This window comes from Mirounga leonina, unplaced genomic scaffold (genome assembly GCF_011800145.1).
Source record: "Mirounga leonina isolate KUSES-001 unplaced genomic scaffold, KU_Mleo_1.0 Mir_101664, whole genome shotgun sequence".
In the NCBI taxonomy this organism is placed as follows: domain Eukaryota; kingdom Metazoa; phylum Chordata; class Mammalia; order Carnivora; family Phocidae; genus Mirounga; species Mirounga leonina.
The window spans coordinates 10,578,380-10,597,217 of record NW_023270175.1 but is presented as its reverse complement, the minus strand read 5'-3'; the positions used below and the strand labels follow the sequence as shown (position 1 = coordinate 10,597,217).

Genomic DNA, 18,838 nt, shown 5'->3' with positions numbered 1-18,838 from the left:
TTTCCCTGAGCCCCAGGCATTGTCCATATGGGAGTACACTGCTTTGCAAAGCAAAGGTTATGTGGAAGCCCAATCCCCCATTCCCCACAGCTGGCTCACCCCTGAAAGCCAGGGGTGCTATTTTCCTTCATTTCTGATTGAGCTGCAATGAGGAGGCACTCCAGGCACTTCTTCAGTTCACTATTAGTGTTCTCGGTCATGTACTAATGATCTCAACATTACTGAAATGCACTAGGGGTTCTCTGACCTCAGAAGATACTCGGTTCTGCCCCATTTTTTGTTCTGTTTTGTTTTTTTAAGTCAGGCACACCTACTTTTTATTTCTTCTCAAGAGCGGGGAGAGAAGCAGGGAAAATGTTAAGTTTCCTGCCTGTCAGAGAACCCAAGAAACCATGGGAGATCACAGGGCTTCCATACAGGGGAAGGACACACGGCACGGATGGAGGGCAGACTGTTGCCTCAAGGAGCCTAGGTTTTCAGGGCTAAATTCTGCCTTCAAGTCTGGACTTCTGAGCCCCAGCTTCTGGCCACTTGCCCTCTGCTGGGAAAGCGAGGGCCTGGAGCCCAGCTCTCCGTGGTTCTCTTCCCTTGTTCTCAAAGATGGGCCCAAACACCCGTCTTCCTCCCAGGGACTTAATGCTTCCCAAATTGCTTCCCTCTTCCTCGCTACAACTACGTCCTGGAAGTCTACTGATGTGTAAGACACCGTGCAGGAATATAAAATTACCTCCACTTGGGGATCAAATGGAGCTGTCTTTGCACAAGGAACTCAGCTGGTGCTCAAAGACCAGCTGCTTGAACAAACAAAAAAAGCAGGAAAGGAGGGGTTATTAGGCCTCTTCCCAGGCTCCGCCCCTAAGCTGATAAAGCCGCCAGGACTGAATGGTTCCAAGGGGAAGCGGGCCAACTCCTTTTTACTTCTACTAAATCTCTCTCTCAGCTGGATCTGACCAAGAACTGGAAAAAATGAAGGTAATAAAACCAAACTCCCCCGGGACCGTGCCTGAAATCCAGTTTATCTGTAAGAAATAACCTTCTAGCAAAGAACACAACCACTAGCGACTCCATTTCTTCCTTTTCAGGAACCGAAGGAGAGGTAGGGCTCACTCCCACGTTTGCCCACACAACAGCCAAACGAAGCATCGCGAGCGAGCTGGGCGAGTTGAGTTTTACCTGTGACAACTTTGGTAGATTATGACTGGTGCCTTCAGTAGCCATTGATTCTACGTGTTCCTTTAATCTAGGGTGAGGTGCCAACAACTTCAGGATATCGGGAAAATGTTCCTGAGAGTCCCCGGGGACTGATGGTGAAAAGAAACTAAGGAGAAGCTGTGACATAAAACAGAAGACTTCACTGCTTAAGTTTCTACAGGTGCTTGGGTGGTGGGGGGGGAGGGGGAGGAAGGGGCAGGGGACACAGTTCGTGGGGTGAAACTCCAGGGAAGCAGCCTGGAACCAGAGACCCCAACATACGAGGGCAGGGGGCCTCAGTTCGGCGTGCATCAGAGGTACCTGGGGAGCTTACGACCACTCCACTTTCCAAGTTCTCACGCCTGGCTCCCCCAGGTCTGAAGCGTGGCCCCAGAATCTGGATTTCAAAATGGCACCACAGGTGCCTTTGTCACCCTAGCCAAAGTTAAGAACCATCACTCCCAAGCTACCATTCCATAGAAATATCTGCCGTGGAAATTCAAGACCTATCTAGGAGGAAAGAGACAGAGAGGTGAAGGCAGGAGACAAACAACACCGGGGGACCTGCAGTCACGTCCGTAGCACGCCCGTGGACAGAAGTCTACACGTGTCTTCTAGGTTCCTCCATGTCTTTCCCCTGCCGGCCCATTTTGCTCCCTCCTTCCCGGACCATCCTCCTTGGACCTTTAATCCTTTCCACAGTGAAGTGGTGGAAAGAGCAAAACCCAGCCTCTCCTCCCCCATTCTGGCCTTTACTGTGCAGAGACTGTCGGGTAACTTCAAGTATTGGAGGCAGGCGGGTTCCAGTCTGGGGCTGGTTTCCCTTGCGGTTAGAGAATGTGGGGGGCGGGGGAGGTGGCAGGTGAAGACCCAGAGGACCCAGAAGGGCCTGGGAGTCAAGGATGTGTGTTCTCATGCAGGCTTCGCCACGAGCTCCCCACATTCTTGTTTCAATTCTCCCCTGTGCCAGCACGGGTTACAGATAGACACGTGGACATACTGTATGTAACGTGAAACACAAGAAAGCGGCTCGCTTGGCTTCGAACACACATTGAAATGTTTACCACTGGGCAGCCGCTGCAGTGTCTGGAGACCCACTAAAGGATGCTCCACGCCCTTGCTCAGCGGAATAGGGTATGAACTGATCAAAGGAGGCTGACAGAAACTCCAACCAAACCCTGTCCAGTTTAATTTGTCCCCTTGCCGGCCCCCAGCAGTGCCTTCACGATGTTCCTTGAGACGTCAGCACTTTCCACATAGCCAAACCCTGCTCAGTCTCCAAGGCTAGCTCCGTTGCTACAACTCTAGCCCCCTGATGTCACCTGTCTGTTCGTGTTCTCTACTGCACATAATGGAGCACCTTATACTACGCGGTCTCGCCCTAGTCTCAGAATTGTGCCGCACACGTTAAGTCTTTCCCTCTAACCAGATGGCCAGCTTCTGGAGGCCCACGGCAGATGTCCAATGCATACTCATCACCCCGGATGGAATTGAATTAAGACACTTATCCATCCCAGGGCCCAGACAGAGGCCGAGTGTTCAAGCCCAAAGTCCTCAGACAGATCGCAATTTCCGTCCAGCTCTGGGAAACCCACTTCCCAGGTTTAGGTTGTCGGTAAAGGAGTGAGGTGGGGAGGTACTCACAGTGCCCAGGGCCATAAATGCCAGCTTTCAGAGGCCCCTCCTCCCGAGGAACCAAAGTTGGCCTTCAGAAGCCCTCCTGAGTGGCCCAACAGGACCAACCCACTTCTGAAGCAGTCTCCCTGGAATTCTCCCCCAAAGAGCACGGTGCTTGCTTGTCGTGAGGAGCACCGCGTGATGTATGCAATTGTTGAATCACTATGTTGTACACCTGAAACTAATATAACAGTGTATGTTAACTAACTGGAATTGAGATAAAAACTTTCGAAAAGAGAGCATGGTGCTCTTCAGTGGCAGCCACACAGCATCCCAAGGGACAACGTTAAAAGGGCAGAGCATGGAGGGGGGTGGGAAGGGAGGCAGAGGGGAGAAATAGAAGGAGACGAGGCAGAAACAGCAACAACACTTCACTTCTTACCTTTACTACCTAAGACCTCATTCTAGACCTTTGGAAAACAAAAGTTGGGGTCAACGCTCAGTGAGAATAATCATTCCACGTGAATGAAAGTCAATTCCACTTCAGTGTCAGCCTTAGAAAGACCCGAATGAGTCAAGAAGGGGGAAAAAAAAGAATCCGAGGTAAAAACAAACGCTAAAAAGAAACCTAGGCCTGGGAGTGCCTAAGGTAGCTAATTACTGCCAAGTGAACCTGGACCATCTTCGTCAAATCTTCAGCCCTGAAACTGGAACGGTACAGTAAAAAAGAAGTGCTGAGGGCCCTCAGTGTTCGTATATGGCTGCCGTGCCCTCATCACAGTGGGAATTCGCCTCTAAATTCTTGGCCCTGCTTCAGAACTCCAGGACACTCATTATGGGCATCTGCTCCCTTGTATTCTCTGGCATTTATAGGGTGCTGTGTAACACATGCAGGATTGGAAGGTCCTTGAGGACAGAGACTGTGGCTTATGCCTCGTTGGGTCTCCAGAGCTTAGCACAGCACTTTGCCCCATCCCGTTTGGTGGTTGTGGAAGTGACACTAGCTGGTCTCTAAAAGTGGCTGGAGAGAGAGGTCAACCCAACTGATGACACCAGAGCCTCTCAGGCCAAGTAGGAAATGGACGAACAGGAGTAAAGAAACCACTCACCCCTGGATCTGACACCTGCCTCTGTTGGCCTTTGCACATTCTGCCCCTAAAGTCAAGATTCTTCTAACCAACCTCTGTCCATCCCCCACTCCCAGAACCGGATGGTCCCACTGCTACTCTCCAGGCCACCCCAGCAGTGAGCGCCAAGCTCCCTGGCATGTCCTCCTGGGACAGAAGAATGGTGGAATGGCTAGGAAGGCAGACTCTGGAAGCAGATGGAGTGGGGTTTACGTGCCCTTTCACCAAGCACCAGCTGCATGGTCTCGGGAAGTCACCGAGCCTCGGCTTCCTCATCTATGTCCTCTGTAACATGGGGACAAATAACATCAGCTACCCTCATAGGGACGTTGTGGGGATTAAATTATATTCTCCACAGAGAGCCCTAGCACAGTGCCTGGTGCACTGGAAATGCCCGATAAGTGTCAGCTGTTATTACTATTATTTACACCATGGACTACACTTAAGATTCAGGGAAGGGTTCACAGCCTGGAGCAATTCTCTGCCACCAGTACTCCTCTCAAGAACACCTTGTCCACTTTCCCAAACCAGGTGAAAGCAACTTTGCAGAGAAGAAATCTGTGCGAGGCGCAACCTCCAGAGCTTGGCTTCCCCTAGTTCACTGATTTTGCTAAAGATTCCTTTCTGGAGCCTTCAGAAACCAATCCGGTCTCTTGCTCCCTTCCTTCATCCATGACTCTGCCAAACCTCACTGGGACAGAGGCACTTGAGACAGATGGTGAATAGCGGGAGGGGCACGGGGAGGGCAGAGGCCACCACTGACTGTCAGCATCCAACTTCCGGGCCGATTAGCCACACACCATGAAAGCACACTGTGGAACAGTAAGCAAAGCAGTTCATGAACTGAGGACACTTGAGCCCTTCACGAGGGCTAACATTTCATGAATTAAAAAACAAAACAAAAGAACCACATTCTCCTGGGATTCAAGAGTTGGAATGACTGCTTGGATTATATCGTAATGGTCCCTGACTTACATTTGTGAGACAGTGTGTGTTCTATTTCTAGCAAAGGCTGAAGGCTGGAGTTCTGCATATAGCAGGGGAGAGGGTGACCAACATTCCTGGCGAGGAGCTGGCTGCCCTGTGTGGCTGGTGAAGCTGTGACTCAGCCAAAGCAAAGTTCTACAACTGCAGGCAGCCCCAAACCCCTGACCTCTCATCAACAGCCAGATTCTCAGCAGTGAGCCTCCACCCCCATGTTAACTTGTTTGCTTTGCTTTGCTTTGGTTTTCCTACTCACAACCCAGACCCTGAATCTAAGAAGCAAGAACATTCCTCGGAGGCTCCTCCAAAAATGCAGGAACTGCTCAATCTGATTGCTTATGCCAAGAGGATGGTGCTTCTAGGCAATTGGCACTTGTGTCTCCTTCCTGCCCCCTTAACCAAGGGAGCCACCCACTCAGGGCCCTAAATGCCAGGAAGGGCAGTTCCCTCACTCCCCTCCTTGGAGAAGACAGAGAAGTGGGGGAGCCCACTGGACAGCTGGACCTGACATCATCTCAACTCACCCTCTGGGCTTCAGATCTTGCTCTTTTGTTCTTTCCATCGAGGGACACACAATATAGAAACTCCCTTAGTGCTTCCTCCACCTTGCCTAAGGTGGCTAAGGCTTGTGCTTTTCTGAAGTGTGCCTGGAAGAAAACATTAGCATTCAATCCTGTTCTTGTTCACCTGACTTACTGACACTAGCCAAACACTTAGTGAGTATTCATTACTCTGTGAAGGGTTTTAGAAGGACTACCTTATCTACAGCCCTATCTGTAGGCAAATGTTCTGAAGCCCATTTTACAAAAGATGAAACTGAGACCCAGAAAAGTGACTTGCCCAAAGGAACACAGATGGTAAATTGTGGAATCAAGGTTTAAGTCCGGGACTGACTGATACCAAAGTCCCATTTCTTAACCACTGTGCCATACGACCTCCCCGCTGCCCCACTGTTGTGTTGGAGGTATTGCCAAATGTAGCAAGGACCCTCATTTAAGCACATACTATCCAGCGTCCAGAACCCACCCAGATAGGCCTTTCTATTAACTAGTCTGTCAAGCAAAGACCTAATCCACATTACTGGCTGAGTGATTGCCTATACTTGCTGATCATTTTTCAGAAGAGGCCCAAGGGAAAGGACATGACCTCTCCAAGACCTCAAGGTAGTTAGTGGCAAAGCTGGAACTAGAACTGTGGTCTAGGACCCCGAGAATGCTCTTCCCCACAAAGCTGACTTCTCTTCAAAGGGCTAACCAGGGACTGAGCAAATGCTTTCCCTCCTGTGGGCTCAGCTCACTTCTGTTCCCTTCCCACATCTTTAAAAAGTATAAAGAAGTTTTAGGGGTGCCTGGGTGGCTCAGTTGGTTAAGCATCGGACTCTTGGATTCGGCTCAGTTCCTGATCTCCTGGCTCGTGAGATCCAGCCCTGCATCGGCTCCCTGCTTGGCGGGAGTCTGCTTGAACATTCTCTCCCTCGGCCCCTTCCCCCACAAATCTTTAAAAAAAAAAAAGTATAAAGAAGTTTTAGGGCTCTCCGGGGTCTCCGCCCAGCTGCCCTGGCAGAGAAACTCTAGAGGTAACAGAAGAGCATCTTGGGGAAGAGGGAGGAACAAGAAAAGAGGTGGGAAGAGGGCTACATTCTCTCTTGTGCCTTGGGACAGGTGGCCTTTGCAACTTGGCTGGGAGGGCATTGCTCTTGAGTCAGCTAGGGCGCCCCTCAGGGGCCTGCTCCCCACTCCCTTGCCTCCACGGCTGACCCTGAGTCTAACTTAGAGAAGGAAATGATCCAGGTTGCAGCTGCTGGGCACTCCCAGCTTCCCCTCCTAACATGCTTTTACAGGCCCTGGGGCAGTGCCCTCTGGCTCCGACCTGGCTACAGTCTCCACCGGCAGGGATCTGCCTTCTTGAGCTGTGACTCCTGCTCCAAACCTCTTGAGGTCCTCCCCTGTACCCCCACCCATTTCCTGGAGCCTAATCTTGGCTGATATTGGGTGCTGATGGCTTCCTTCATTGCTCCTCCCAGCAGCGTTTACCAGGGACCCCTGGAGAAAGGCTTGCATGACATTTCAGGGCAGCTAGGGGGGATAAGTGTTGGGAGACTGGAGAGGCCTCTAGGACCCCTCCAATCGTACCAAAGAGCAACCCATATACTCCACCTGCTCAGGCCAGCCAGCCCACCCACCTGCAGGATGTGTTGAGTACCACCGAGCCTGGCTGGACTGGCTAGACTAGGGCTGCAGGAGGTACAGCCCTCCCCTAGGGGCATTGCACAAAGAAATGGTGGGAAGTATGCAAATCAGAGTAGGGGCTGGTTTTGAATCATACGCATCAGTTCAAATCTTCTCTCAACCCTCAAGACAATACCGGTCATTCTCTGCACTGCCTCTCCGCTTACCCCAGCACTCTGGGGAAATGAAACTCCTGTTTACTATTTCCACCAAGTCTGATTTCACTGGGGAAGTCACTTTTCCCATTTCATCTGAAAAGGTCTACTACTTCTCAGCCCTGCTTCCCGCTGTACTATGAAGGCTCCCACCTTTAGGCCCTAGGTTTAGGGTGGGAGCAGAAGAAGCTGCAAGAGAAGTCCTCTTACCCCCAGGCAGCTTCCTGACCTGCGCTGCTATACAGCACAAAATGTTCTCACTGAAGCTCCTTTGGGTCAAGACACTGGTGACTTTTAGTAAACTGTAAATCTGTTCCTTGGTAAGGAGAACATACTACTGCCATAACCCATGAAAACCTTCTCATCGAAGCACATGAGAGATTCACTCACACCAATGGCCCAGTGTGCAGGTCCATAAATGCTTTATCTGAGGTTCCCAATTCCAGAAACAGTCTGATAATCCAAAGTTTCATAAGCTTGGCATCAAAAGTCATTAGGTGGCAAATATATATGATATAGATTACGTCACATTCTTTATCTCACTTAGTGTGAATTTTCATGTAATGTACGGCAGAAATATTAGCATGTATGATTGTGAGATGCTGTCCAGAGCTCACTGAGGGTGCCACCTGGTGTATGGTCTTTCTGAAATCAGAAACGTTCTGGACTCTGAACACTTCTGGCCCCACGGGATTCAGATAAGGGACCACAGATCAGAACCTGGGTAAGGTGGGTTTCCGAGGTGGCATCCTGGGGGTTGTATAGAGAGAACACTACACCAAGGCCTAGCAAACGGCAGAGCTCCCAGAATGGCCTCTTGATCATGCTCACCAGTGACCTTCACACCACATTCCGCAGGAGGCAAGTGGGGCAGACAGCAATAGCTGTGCTTTGCAACCAAGGACCCTTGGGGTCCAGAGAGTGAAGCGACTTCCCCATGGTCACTTAACTTGCAAGTAATAGAGCCCAGGCTCAAACCTAATCTCCTAAACAAAATATTGACACGTGGCTAGGGGCCAGTCCTGAGGCCAGAGATGCAGAAAGTGACACTTTGCATCCTAGCATCCTGAGAGGTGCCTAGCCTTTCTCTGACCATCCCTTCATGTGACCTAGATGTTTGGGGATACCAGCAGGCTGATTATATTAAGGACTTGAAATAACACAACCAGCCAGCAATACTTCTCTCATGTTCCTCTTTCTATTGTCCCTGAAAATGATAGAACACATAATGCCATGTGTCAGGCATTGTTCTAGGCATCTTACATGTATTAGCTCATGTAATCCTCACAACGGAACCCTGTTAAGTAGGTGCATTGAATATCCCCCTTCCCAATTTTAGAGATGCGGAGATGAGGCACAGAGAGGTTAAGTAACTTGCCCAGGACCACACAGCTGGTAGAAGTAGCAGAGCTGGGGCATAAACTCAGGCGGTCTGACTGCTAAGTCCATGTTCTGAAGAGTCACAAAGCCTAAGCTGCTCTGCAGTCATCAGGTGGAGAAGAAAACTGGGGAAGAATCCAGTTCCCTTGCAGACCCCTGAGTCACCCTTTGCCAAGGGACCCCCAGCTCCTTAGCAAAGCCTTTTCCCTGCTCTGCTTGAGCTCTAGTGCCCCAAACCCTCAGGGAGGCAGCCCCTCCTGCCAATTCCCGTCTATAGGACAAGCCATTCCCATCCCTCCCATTCCACTCACCTTAAAACCCATTGGGCGGAGCTTACATGCTATTTCTGCATCATGCAGTGCATCCTCATGAGACTCCAAGGTGAAATAAATTTGAGACCGGTTGCTATAAAGCAAGTGGTCATTTGGAGCTGCCAAAATGAGAAAAAAAAAAAAAGAAAGAAAGAAAAAGCTCTCATTAATGGTCTCAGCGCAAAAACTTAAGTCCGGTATGAGAACGGATCTTGAGCAAATGGCACGCTATCTAGGATTTTTCTACTAGGGATCCAAAGGCTTAAGCTCCATTTCCAGCCCTGATATTGCCCTGCCTGCCACCCCTCCACCCCCGCCACTCTGGGTCTGAGCTTCCCCAACTATAAAGAAGTATTTTTTTTAAGTTTGTTTATTTTTATTTATTTTTTATTTTTTGACAGAGAGAGGAGGGCAGAGGGAGAGGGAGAGAGAATCCCAAGCAGGCTCCACGCCCAGGGCTCCATCTTACGACCCTGAGATCGTGACCTGAGCTGAAATCAGGAGTCGGACGCTTAACCAATTGAGCCATCCAGGCGCCCCATAGAGAAGTCGTTTTTTCTCCTTTCTCAAGCCGTTCCTTAGAGGGCCTGTGGGGTCAGTGGTGCATTAGCCGCTCTGACATAGCGGAAACCCTGGCCCCCTACTTCGCGGCTATGCATGGTTACCAACTGGCAGCCTGGCTTCTGAGTGAGGTATCACCCACAAAGAAACAGGCCAGGGAGGAGGGAAAGGGGGGTGGCCAGATGTGACCCCCATCCTGCCCACCAGGAAGACAAGTCCAGGATAGTCTTCTCATGACATTAGCAACACCTCTGTCTACAAAGCCCAGGGCCTATGAAGTTTCTCTGAATTCACTTGCAAGGCTCCATCCTCTCATTAGATGGCCAAATGGGACTGCACCTAAACAAGACTGCTGGGAATGAAGTGAGCTCGGCTCTCACTAACACTTTGAATCACTAGGTGCCAGGGCTGGACTGGCCTTTAGAGATCACCTGGCTCAATCAATCCATTCTTCAGATGAGGAAAATCAAGCCCAGGGAGCAAAAGGCATCTGCTCCAAGTCATAGAGCTAGCTGGTCAGACTTTGAAGCTTTGAAGCTGGGGCGGGGGAGGTGTTCCTTTTTCTGAAGGGTGTGCACTACATAGAATAATAAGGGGACACTGGCCATCTTCCAGCACAGAGATACTCGCCTGCTGGGGAGGCCCCGTACCTCTTAAAACGGTAAGTCTGTCATTTTTTTCACCCTGACCGCTCAGATTAACAAAGGTGAAGGAAGAAACTCCCAGGGGAAAAGCGGTGGCAGCAACAAAGGGGGAGGAAGACAGCGGGAAGGGGCTTTCCTGGCCCTTGAGGTATGGCTGAAAGGAATGGAACCTCCCTTGGAGATCTGGGTTTAAGTGACCTCCATTGTCTCCAGGTTGCCCCGCTCCTGCCCAGGGACTGGGCTCCAGCTGCGGCTGCTGGAACACGCTTCGTGGGGTTTTTCCCCAGGGCCGTGCAGAGGGCTTGCTTGGGTGCCCGTTACTTGCTCTCCAGACGTCAGCAGAGTTTACGGTGTATGCTAGCCCTTTTGTTCTGCAGCACTCGCCAGCCCGGTGCCGGCTCAGTGTGCCTTGCCTGGGCACAGGACGTGCGTGGGGGGAGGGGTCCTCCTCTACCTCGAGTTGCAACCTTGCACCGCTAGCCCGCGCGCCTCCCCCTCCCCCACTACCTGTTGCAAATCCGGACAGCAAGGCAACACGTGGAGCCTCGAGCCCACCCCCTCCTCCAACCCGTCGGAGTCGGGCTCAGGGCACCCTGGGGTCCCCAGAGCCCCCGTCGGCCCGGCGCTGCCGCCTCCTCCCCGGCCCGCTCCGCCAGACGCCGCGCCCCGCCGCGCCCCGCCGGCCGAGCTCCCGGCGGCTGGCCCGAGCGGGGCACTACCGGCCCGCCGCTCCGCAGCCACTTACTTCCTGGGTCGGGACGCGGAGGGTCGGCGGGGGCCGCTCCTCCAGGGAGCTCGGGCGCCTCGGTGCGGCCAGAGCCCGGGGGCTGCCCACGTTTGCCCTTGAAGCCGCCAAGCCCACGCGTCCTTCCTCCCGCAGCGCGGCAGCGGGGGGGCCGGGTGGGGGGGTGGCCGAGGCGTGCCCCCCTCCGTAGCCAGCCCGCGGTCCCCGGGGCTCCCCGAGCAGTTGCGCCGCCCGGTCGCCCGCCCGCGCTGGCGGGGTAGGGGCTCGAGGAGAGGGCGCAGGCTGCGGGCGGGGCGGGGGGGCATCTATTTCAGCAGAGGATCGTGTGATAGGAAGCGGTGACAATGAGTCACAGGGCAGCGGGGCGCGAACGCTCCCCTCCCCCCCGCACACGCTCGCGGGATGGTTTCCGAGGCGAGCGTGGCCCACTTCGGTTACCTCAGCCGTTACACAATCCCGCCCGCGCGGAGGAGGGGCCGCCCGGCCCGGGCCGCTCGCGGCCCTTATGCAACCAGTGCTCTCCTGACCTAATTCCACGCCGGACCCACCCCACCGGGAGCCGCGGCCCCGGAAGGGCCGGCTCCCGCCGCGGCGGCGGCAGCGGCCCCGGGCCGGGCGCGAGCGACACACGCCCGCGCCGACCGATCGTCGCGGCCCGGCGGGAGCCCGGCGGCCCCGGCGCGGGTGTGGGCGGGGTGCGAAGTTCCTCCGCCCGGCCGCACGGTGCAGGCAGGTGCGAGAGGATCCCGGGCGCGCGGAGGCAGAGGGCGCAGAGGCAGGGGCCGCGCGACCGCGCGCGAGAGACGCGGGGGACAGAGATGCGAAGGAGACAGAGAAACAGTGACCCAGGCAGAAGCTGGCGGAGGGACTCGGGAATGCAAGCCACGAGGAGACACGGGAAAAGACAAAGAGCGACAGAGACAGGGGCACAGAGAAAGGGCGATAAATTGGTAGCGGCAGAGACCAAGTCAGAGACCGAACTCCAGACACCCCTCCCCCACGCCAGTCACGGCCCGCCCGCCCCCCCCACGGTCCCCCGCGCCCCCCTCGGCCCCGGTCCGCCCCCCAACTCCCCGCCGCGCTCATTCCCCCGGCCCGCCCGGCCCGGCGACGCGGTGGGCTCACCTAGGCGAACCGCCTCGTTGTACTTGAGCAACGCCGCCTCCACCTGGTGCTCGCGGTACAGCCGGTTGCCCTCGTGCCGGAGTTGCGACGCCCGTGCGGGGCCGGGGAACAACTTGCCCAGGAGGCCGCTGAGCACCACGTTGACCCGCAGCGGCGGCGGCGGCGGCGGCGGCGGCGGCGGGGGCGGGAGCGGCGGCGGCAGTGGCGTGGCCGCCCCCGCCGCCGCCTGCTGCCCGACTCGCAGGACCGCGCGCGCCCTCCCGGCGGCCACCATCAACGCCGAGAGCTTGACCCCGCACAGGGCGCAGCGCCGGTCGGCTGCCCGGCCGCGTTCCAGGCACAGTTTACAGAAGGTGTGGCCGCACGACAAGGACACGGGGTCTGACAGAAACCCATGGCACTTCCGGCACTTGAAGCCGTCCCACACCTCGGTGGCCGTGGCGGCCGCTGGCGCCCCTGCCTCTTCCGCCGCCGCCGCACCGCTCGCCGCACCGCTCCTGTCCGGGGGCGCCGGCGGCAGCGCCTCGCCTTGCGGGACGTTCTGGGCCAGGCAGCGTACCAGTTGTTCCAGCTGCTCGGCCACCAGCTGCTGCCGCTCGGAGAGCTGTCTGTACACCTCGAAGGCTTCCCGGAGGCGCCCCCCAGACGCCAGGGCGTCAGCCTGCTGGAGCAGGACTTTGCACTCGGGCGTCGAGGGACTCGGAGGCTGCTCCTCCGGCCCCGGCTCCGGCTCCCGAGTGGCTAACGGTGCGGAGCCTTCTGTAGCCGCCTCGGGCTGGGGGCCCATGTCGCCGCGGGCCGCGGATGCCGCCGGCTCCGCCTGTTCTAAGTTGTTGCCGCCGAGCTCGGCGGGCAAGCTCAGCATCTGTCCGGTCTGAAGTGAATCCATAGAGAGACAGGCGCCCCGGGAAGAGGCGTCTAGGGGCCAGAGACCCAGAGGAAAGAGCAGCGACTGACTTGAAGCCGGACTGCCACGAGCGCCGCGTTGCCGCGCGCCGATCCCCGCCGCGCCTCCACGAGCTCCATGCCGGCCGCCGCGCGCCGACTAATAACTGTCTTGTCTCAGCAAAGTGTTATATAAAACTGTACCACGTGACGCGCCGCCACGCCGCTCATTGGCCGGCGGCAGGGAAATTGTTACAAAACCAGACAGTTTTGTAACAGTGTTGCGCTTGCTTCTTTTGGCTTCGCTTTTCTTGGCGCCTTCTCGAGGTTGTTTGTATTTACTCTCCTCCGTATTTCCCCCTCACAAGGTGGTTGCTTTTCTGAGGGGAGGGAGGGAAAAAACCCAAAGTCTTCTCTCGGGTTTCTCCGTCACCAAACCCTACCCGATTCCACCTTCAAACCCGCCGGGAGACCGGTCCCCTCAGCCCATCGTTCGCGGGCGGCCCCTCCCCCAACCCAGCCCTCGAGACGCTAAGACCTCGAGGTGAGCAGCCCGCCAAATCTCTGAGACGCGGAAGGCGCGCCCGCCTAGGGGCTACGGCTGGCGGCTGCGGAGGGAAGCGTTTTGGGACGGTCCCCGGGGCGCCCACACTCCCCCCCACTCCAGTTCCGGCCGCGGCTCGCGAGCCCTGTGAGCCGCGTCCCTAACCGCCTTCCCCGGGGACCCCCCCCCGCAAAGGTAGTGAGTGTAGTCATCCGAGGGCGCTTCTGTGCTGGGAGCCACCCGGAGCAGCGGGCCCGGCGGGCGCAGAAGTTGGGCGGCGCTCGCCGAGGGGCGAGGGACCCGTCAGGAAGATGCGCTTGCGGGACGGGGCCCAGGGGAGGCGCCTCGCGTGCCCCGCGCCTCAGCTCTCTCCCGCCGGCGCCAGAACCTGCGGCGGGCGGGCACGAGGCCGTGGGGGGCCACCAGGGGGGGCTCCGGGGGACCACGAGGGGGCGTGGCCACGAGAACTCCGCTCGGATCAGCGGGTCCCCGGGGGGCGTGGGAGAACCGCAGGCGGGACCGGAACCGGGAGCGCTCCTCCGGGGAAAGTCCGCGAGTCCTGGCGCGCTCGAGCGGCGGGCCGAGCTGCGTCCGGGTTCGCTGCTCCGGAGCGGCGCCGCGCTCTCGGCCCCGGCGGGTCGCCCCCGAGGGCTGCGCGGGGGATGGGCGGTGGGCGACCGCGAGGGCTGTGTGCAGGCGGCGGTGCTGGGCTCACGGTGGCTGGGCGGCCTCGAGGCTGCCCCGCTTCCTTCCAGAAGGCCCGTGCCGACTGCTCACGCGATCGCTCCCCACCCCTCGCCCTCAGAAGTTGACGGGAGCCACACGCACAAACGAAGAGGCTTCGAGACCTGGAGGAATAAGGCACAGCCCCCACGGCCATGCCGCTGCGAGCGCCGGCGCGGGGTCTGGGCTTGCCTCTGGCTCCGGGAGCCCCGAGGGCCTGCGGGCTCGGAGCAGTGCCTGGAGCCGCGCGCCGCCCCAGCGCCTGAAGACCTACAGTTGGCTCCCGCTGTGGCCATTTCTTAGTTGAGGGACCTTGGGCAAGTGACCTAAACTCTAGGAACCGATGTTTGGGGTTCTGAACACATGGCAGGGATGATCTTAGTCGGGATCAAGTCATGTTTCAGAGCTGGGGACCACGGGCTCCGTCAGGCCTCTGTGTCTCTTTAGGTCGTTAATCTCCCCTCGAATCAACACCAAAGCCCCCCAAAACAAGTACACTGTCGTGCAGCAATTTCTAGAGCCTCCCTCTGGTAAGACAGGACTGGGGAATGGGTCAGAGGGGAGAAGGAACGCTGAGACAGCGGGGAAAGAGACCAAGAAAAGAAACCAAGGAGTTCAGGGATGTAGCCAGGAAGGCATAAGGCGCTCATAGGAAAACTTGGCTTGCAGCCTAGCTTTGCCATGACTTGCTATGAGACCTTAGGCAAGTCCTCCACTCGGGCCTTAGTTTCTCCAGATCTCCAAGGTTCTCTCCAGCCCTCGCCTTCAGTGGCTTCTATCCTAAGACTGAATTTCATGGTACCAACTCAACTACTTAAGTACAAGACCAGTCCAGATGCTGGGGGTGGGGGTGGCTTGGGCAAGAGGGTGAAGTCAGCAGTAGTAGTAGAAGGACAGGGGCGGCTAGACTGCTGTCCTCTTCATCAGGGTCAGGCCTGAGCTAGATTTTAAAGATAGAGAAGTCAGAGGACTGGCCAAGAGGGGAGGACATGGCCATGCCGGGCAGCGGAGGAGGGAAGCCCCTTTCACCCTTCAAATTGCCCTGCTGTTGAATGGGCTTGGTCTTAGTCCATTCAGGTTGCCATAATAAAATACTATAGACTGGGTGGCCTATAAGAAACAGAAATTTATTTCTCACACTTCTGGAGACTGAACAAGATAGAGATCAAGACTCCTGCAGATCTGGTGTCTGGTGAGGGCCCACTTCCTGGTTCATAGGCAGCCATCTTCCGGCTGCGTCCTCAAATGGTGGAAGGTGAGTGATCTCTCCAGCATCTCTTTTATAAGGGCACTAATTCCATTCATGAAAATGAGAGCCCTTTTGATTCAATCACCTCCCAAGGGCCCCACCTCCAAATACCATCACATTAGAGATTAGTTTTCAACAAATGAATGGGGGGGGGGCGACACAAACATTCAGTCTATAGCAGGGTCCCCAACATTAATTATTTTTCTGCCCCTTCTGACACCTATGAGGAGGGACAGTCTGTAGGTAATGCGCAGGTAATGAGAGGTAATGAAAGGGCCATGAGATAGATAATGATGAAAACTTAATTCATGATCCTTATCCCTTTGACAAGTTTTTAAAAAAGATGTTGGTTACTGCCAGTTGTCTTCCGGATGCAGTTCTGAGATGTGCCTTGCTCCCTGGACCACCTTGATGGGTAAACATCCTCTGGGTTGGTTTCCCTCCCTTGCCCGTCAGGGTTGGAGGGGGCAAGGAGAAGGCCAAGGCAAGTCAGGCAGCAGGTTTCAGTCCTGCAGGCATGGAGTAGAGATGCTCTCACCAGGTCGCCCCCTTTGGCATCTGTGTGTGCCCAAAGCTGACCATGAATTTGGCCAGGAATGTTAATAGCTGCCAGGGTGATGCAGGGTGCACTGGTACCGAAAACAGGCAGCACCGTGTACTCATCGACCAGACAGACTTCATCAGAGTTTTCCATTGTCTTTGCATATCAGGACTGCCTGTAGGATAACACCAAATGGGCTTCTATGGAATTCTGGAAAACATCACCACAGTGGCTTTCTTCCCTTCTTTATTTAAAGTAAACAAACATTACCTCAATATACATTCAAAAGTCTCCTACTCAAAACTTCCTCGGAACCTCTGAGCTCACTAATTGGAGCTCCCCACAAGGAGGGGAGGGGAGAGATGGACACTTTTTCAGATGCAAATATTCCCGTCCGAGTGCCTGGTGCTTCAAATCTCCCTTTAATTTGCTAGGATCCCCCCTTGTGGCCAAGGCTGGCCATGGGGCAGGCAGGAAGAGCAAAGGTTGATCTGCACCTCCTTTTCCAGGGACTACAGCAAGTTTTCCAACCGGGCGCTGCGGAGCCTCTCTGGGACCCAGAGGAGACAGCTGGCGGGGCTCTACCCTAGCTCCCTTCAAGGGCAGCACTGCATCTGTTGGTCTGTCTGTTTCATGGTGAGCTTGGGGGTACAATCTCACTGAAGAAAGGCTTTCCCTTCTTTAAAATAGAAAGTCTGACGAGACGAAATCAGAGAGGGAGACAAACCATAAGAGACTCTTTTTTTTTTTTTTAAAGATTTTATTTATTCATGAGAGAGAGAGAGAGAGAGAGGCAGAGGGAGAAGCAGGGTCCCAAGGAGCAGGGAGCCTGATGCGGGACTCGATCCCAGGACGCTGGGATCATGACCTGAGCCGAAGGCAGACGCTTAACCATCTGAGCCACCCAGGTGCCCCAAACCATAAGAGACTCTTAATCATAGGAGACAAACTGAGGGTTGCCGGAGGGGAGGGGAGGGATGGGGGAGAGGGGGTGGGGTAACCGGGTGATGGGCATTAAGGAGGGCGCGAGATGTAATGAGCACTGGGTGTGATATGCAACTGATGAATCATTGACCTCTATCTAATAGTACAGAAATAATACACCATATGTTAATTGAATTTAAATAAAAATAAATAAAAAGTTTGCAAATCATGGCAATTTTCACCTATTTGTCGAGCATCTTCTATATGCCAGGCACTGTGGTAGGTACTGAAGATACAGCATAGCAGCACTTGGCTCCCAGGTGCTCCCTTTACAAATGGTTGCACATACTCTTCCCACACATTCTCATCCCAGCTTCCTAGACAGACTAGAAGTTCCATGAGGGCAAGACTAGTGTCTTGTGTCTTTCATCTCCTCCTCAAAGGACAGTGTTTGTTTTTGATTTGGTTTTGTTTTAGAGAGGGAAGGGGGAGGGGCAGAGGGAGAGAATCCTCAGGCTGACTCCCCGCTGAGTGTGGAGCCTGACACAGGGCGCCATCCCAGGACCCTGAGATCAGGACCTGAGCCGAAATCAGGAGTCAGACGCTTAACCCACTGAGCCACCCAGGTGCCCCTCAAAGGACAGAATTTGAACAGATCTTACTGAACACGGCAGTGGACATTTTGGCTCTGGATGGGAGAGTGCAGGGGACAAGAGGACATCCAGCTAGAAAGTCATACCTTTGCCCTGGGTCATTCACAGAGGAGAAAGTGAACACGCAGATAATTAAGCATTGACAATCCTGTGCTCACTTTGGCAACACATATACTAAAACTGGAAGGAGCCGACAGTCCCATACAACCCTGCACACACACACACACACACACACACACACACACGCATGTACACTATGTACAGAAGCTTGGCCAAAGCACTTATTTACTGTTTACTTGAGTTTCTCATTTTATAAACTGGGGGTGACCCATCAATTATGCAGTCTTGGGGCGCCCGGGTGGCTCAGATGGTTAAGCGTCTCCCTTCAGCTTGGGTCATGATCCCAGGCTCCTGGGATCGAGTCCCGCATCGCTTCTCCCTCTGCCTGCCGCTTCCCCTGCTTGTGCTCTCTCTCCCTCTGTCGAAAAAATAAATAAAATCTTTTTAAAAATTATGCAGCCTTTATGGGGGGGGGAAAAGACATCATGGGCGTTAAAGGCACTGACATGAAAAAGGCTGCCCCTCACTATCTAGAGTAGCCAAGAGCCAGAGCTAAAACTACAAGTGTGAAAACTTCACAGATCAGCCCTGGTTTCACAGATCAGGGAACTGAGGGCTAGCGAAAGCTGGTGATTTGCTGTGGGAATCCGTGACACAGCCTCCTGTCTCTGTTTAACGTTCTTTCCGTGTGAGCAGAAAGCTTCCAAAGGACACAGACCACCTCCCCAAGTAAGTCGGAAGTTATTTCAGGTTTCTCACATGATTTGCAATTCAACAAATGTTTATTGAACATATACTACGTGCTAACAGACTGGCATTTGCGGGCAAGAATAGAAGGATATGGCACTGTTCTTAACCTCCAGTAGCTAACTGAGGAAATGAGAGGCAAAGATTTGAAATAGTTAAGTAAAAATAACAGGCAGTATGTGAGAAGTGCCAAAATTGGGGGAACAGCGAGTCCAAGCGAGAGCGCAAAGGAGACAGACGGCTGCTTTCCATCTCATAGCCTTTAAGCCAAGCTGGAGAAGATTTAGCTACGAAAGCTGAAACCACCTCACTTCTCAACCCAAGGGGGTTCCCTCCACATCAGGGGCCACCTGGCTGGGAAAAAGGAGAAATTCAAGGAAGCTGGGCTGGTCAAGGCCCAGGGATTTCTAATTTTAAAGGCTACCCATGTGATTATAATTCTCA

At 54.7% G+C, this 18,838-nt stretch overlaps 1 protein-coding gene across 4 annotated transcripts in view; it reads right to left on the bottom strand.

The window, feature by feature from the left end:
• The window catches only part of LONRF3 (LON peptidase N-terminal domain and ring finger 3), a 39,309-nt gene extending 26,176 nt beyond the window's left edge, over positions 1-13,133 (bottom strand). For 2 of the 4 annotated variants that reach the window (XM_035007778.1, XM_035007787.1), the window contains exons 1-3: positions 12,069-13,133; positions 8,994-9,112; positions 5,444-5,566 (exon numbers count right to left, since the gene is read on the bottom strand). In XM_035007778.1, coding sequence (XP_034863669.1) covers positions 5,444-5,566; positions 8,994-9,112; positions 12,069-12,957 — 1,131 coding nt within the window. In that variant the 5' untranslated portion in view covers positions 12,958-13,133. The remainder of the gene's footprint in view (positions 1-5,443; positions 5,567-8,993; positions 9,113-12,068) is intronic. The other 2 variants (XM_035007796.1, XM_035007804.1) reach the window with 1 other exon arrangement.
• Positions 13,134-18,838: the final 5,705 nt, after the last annotated feature.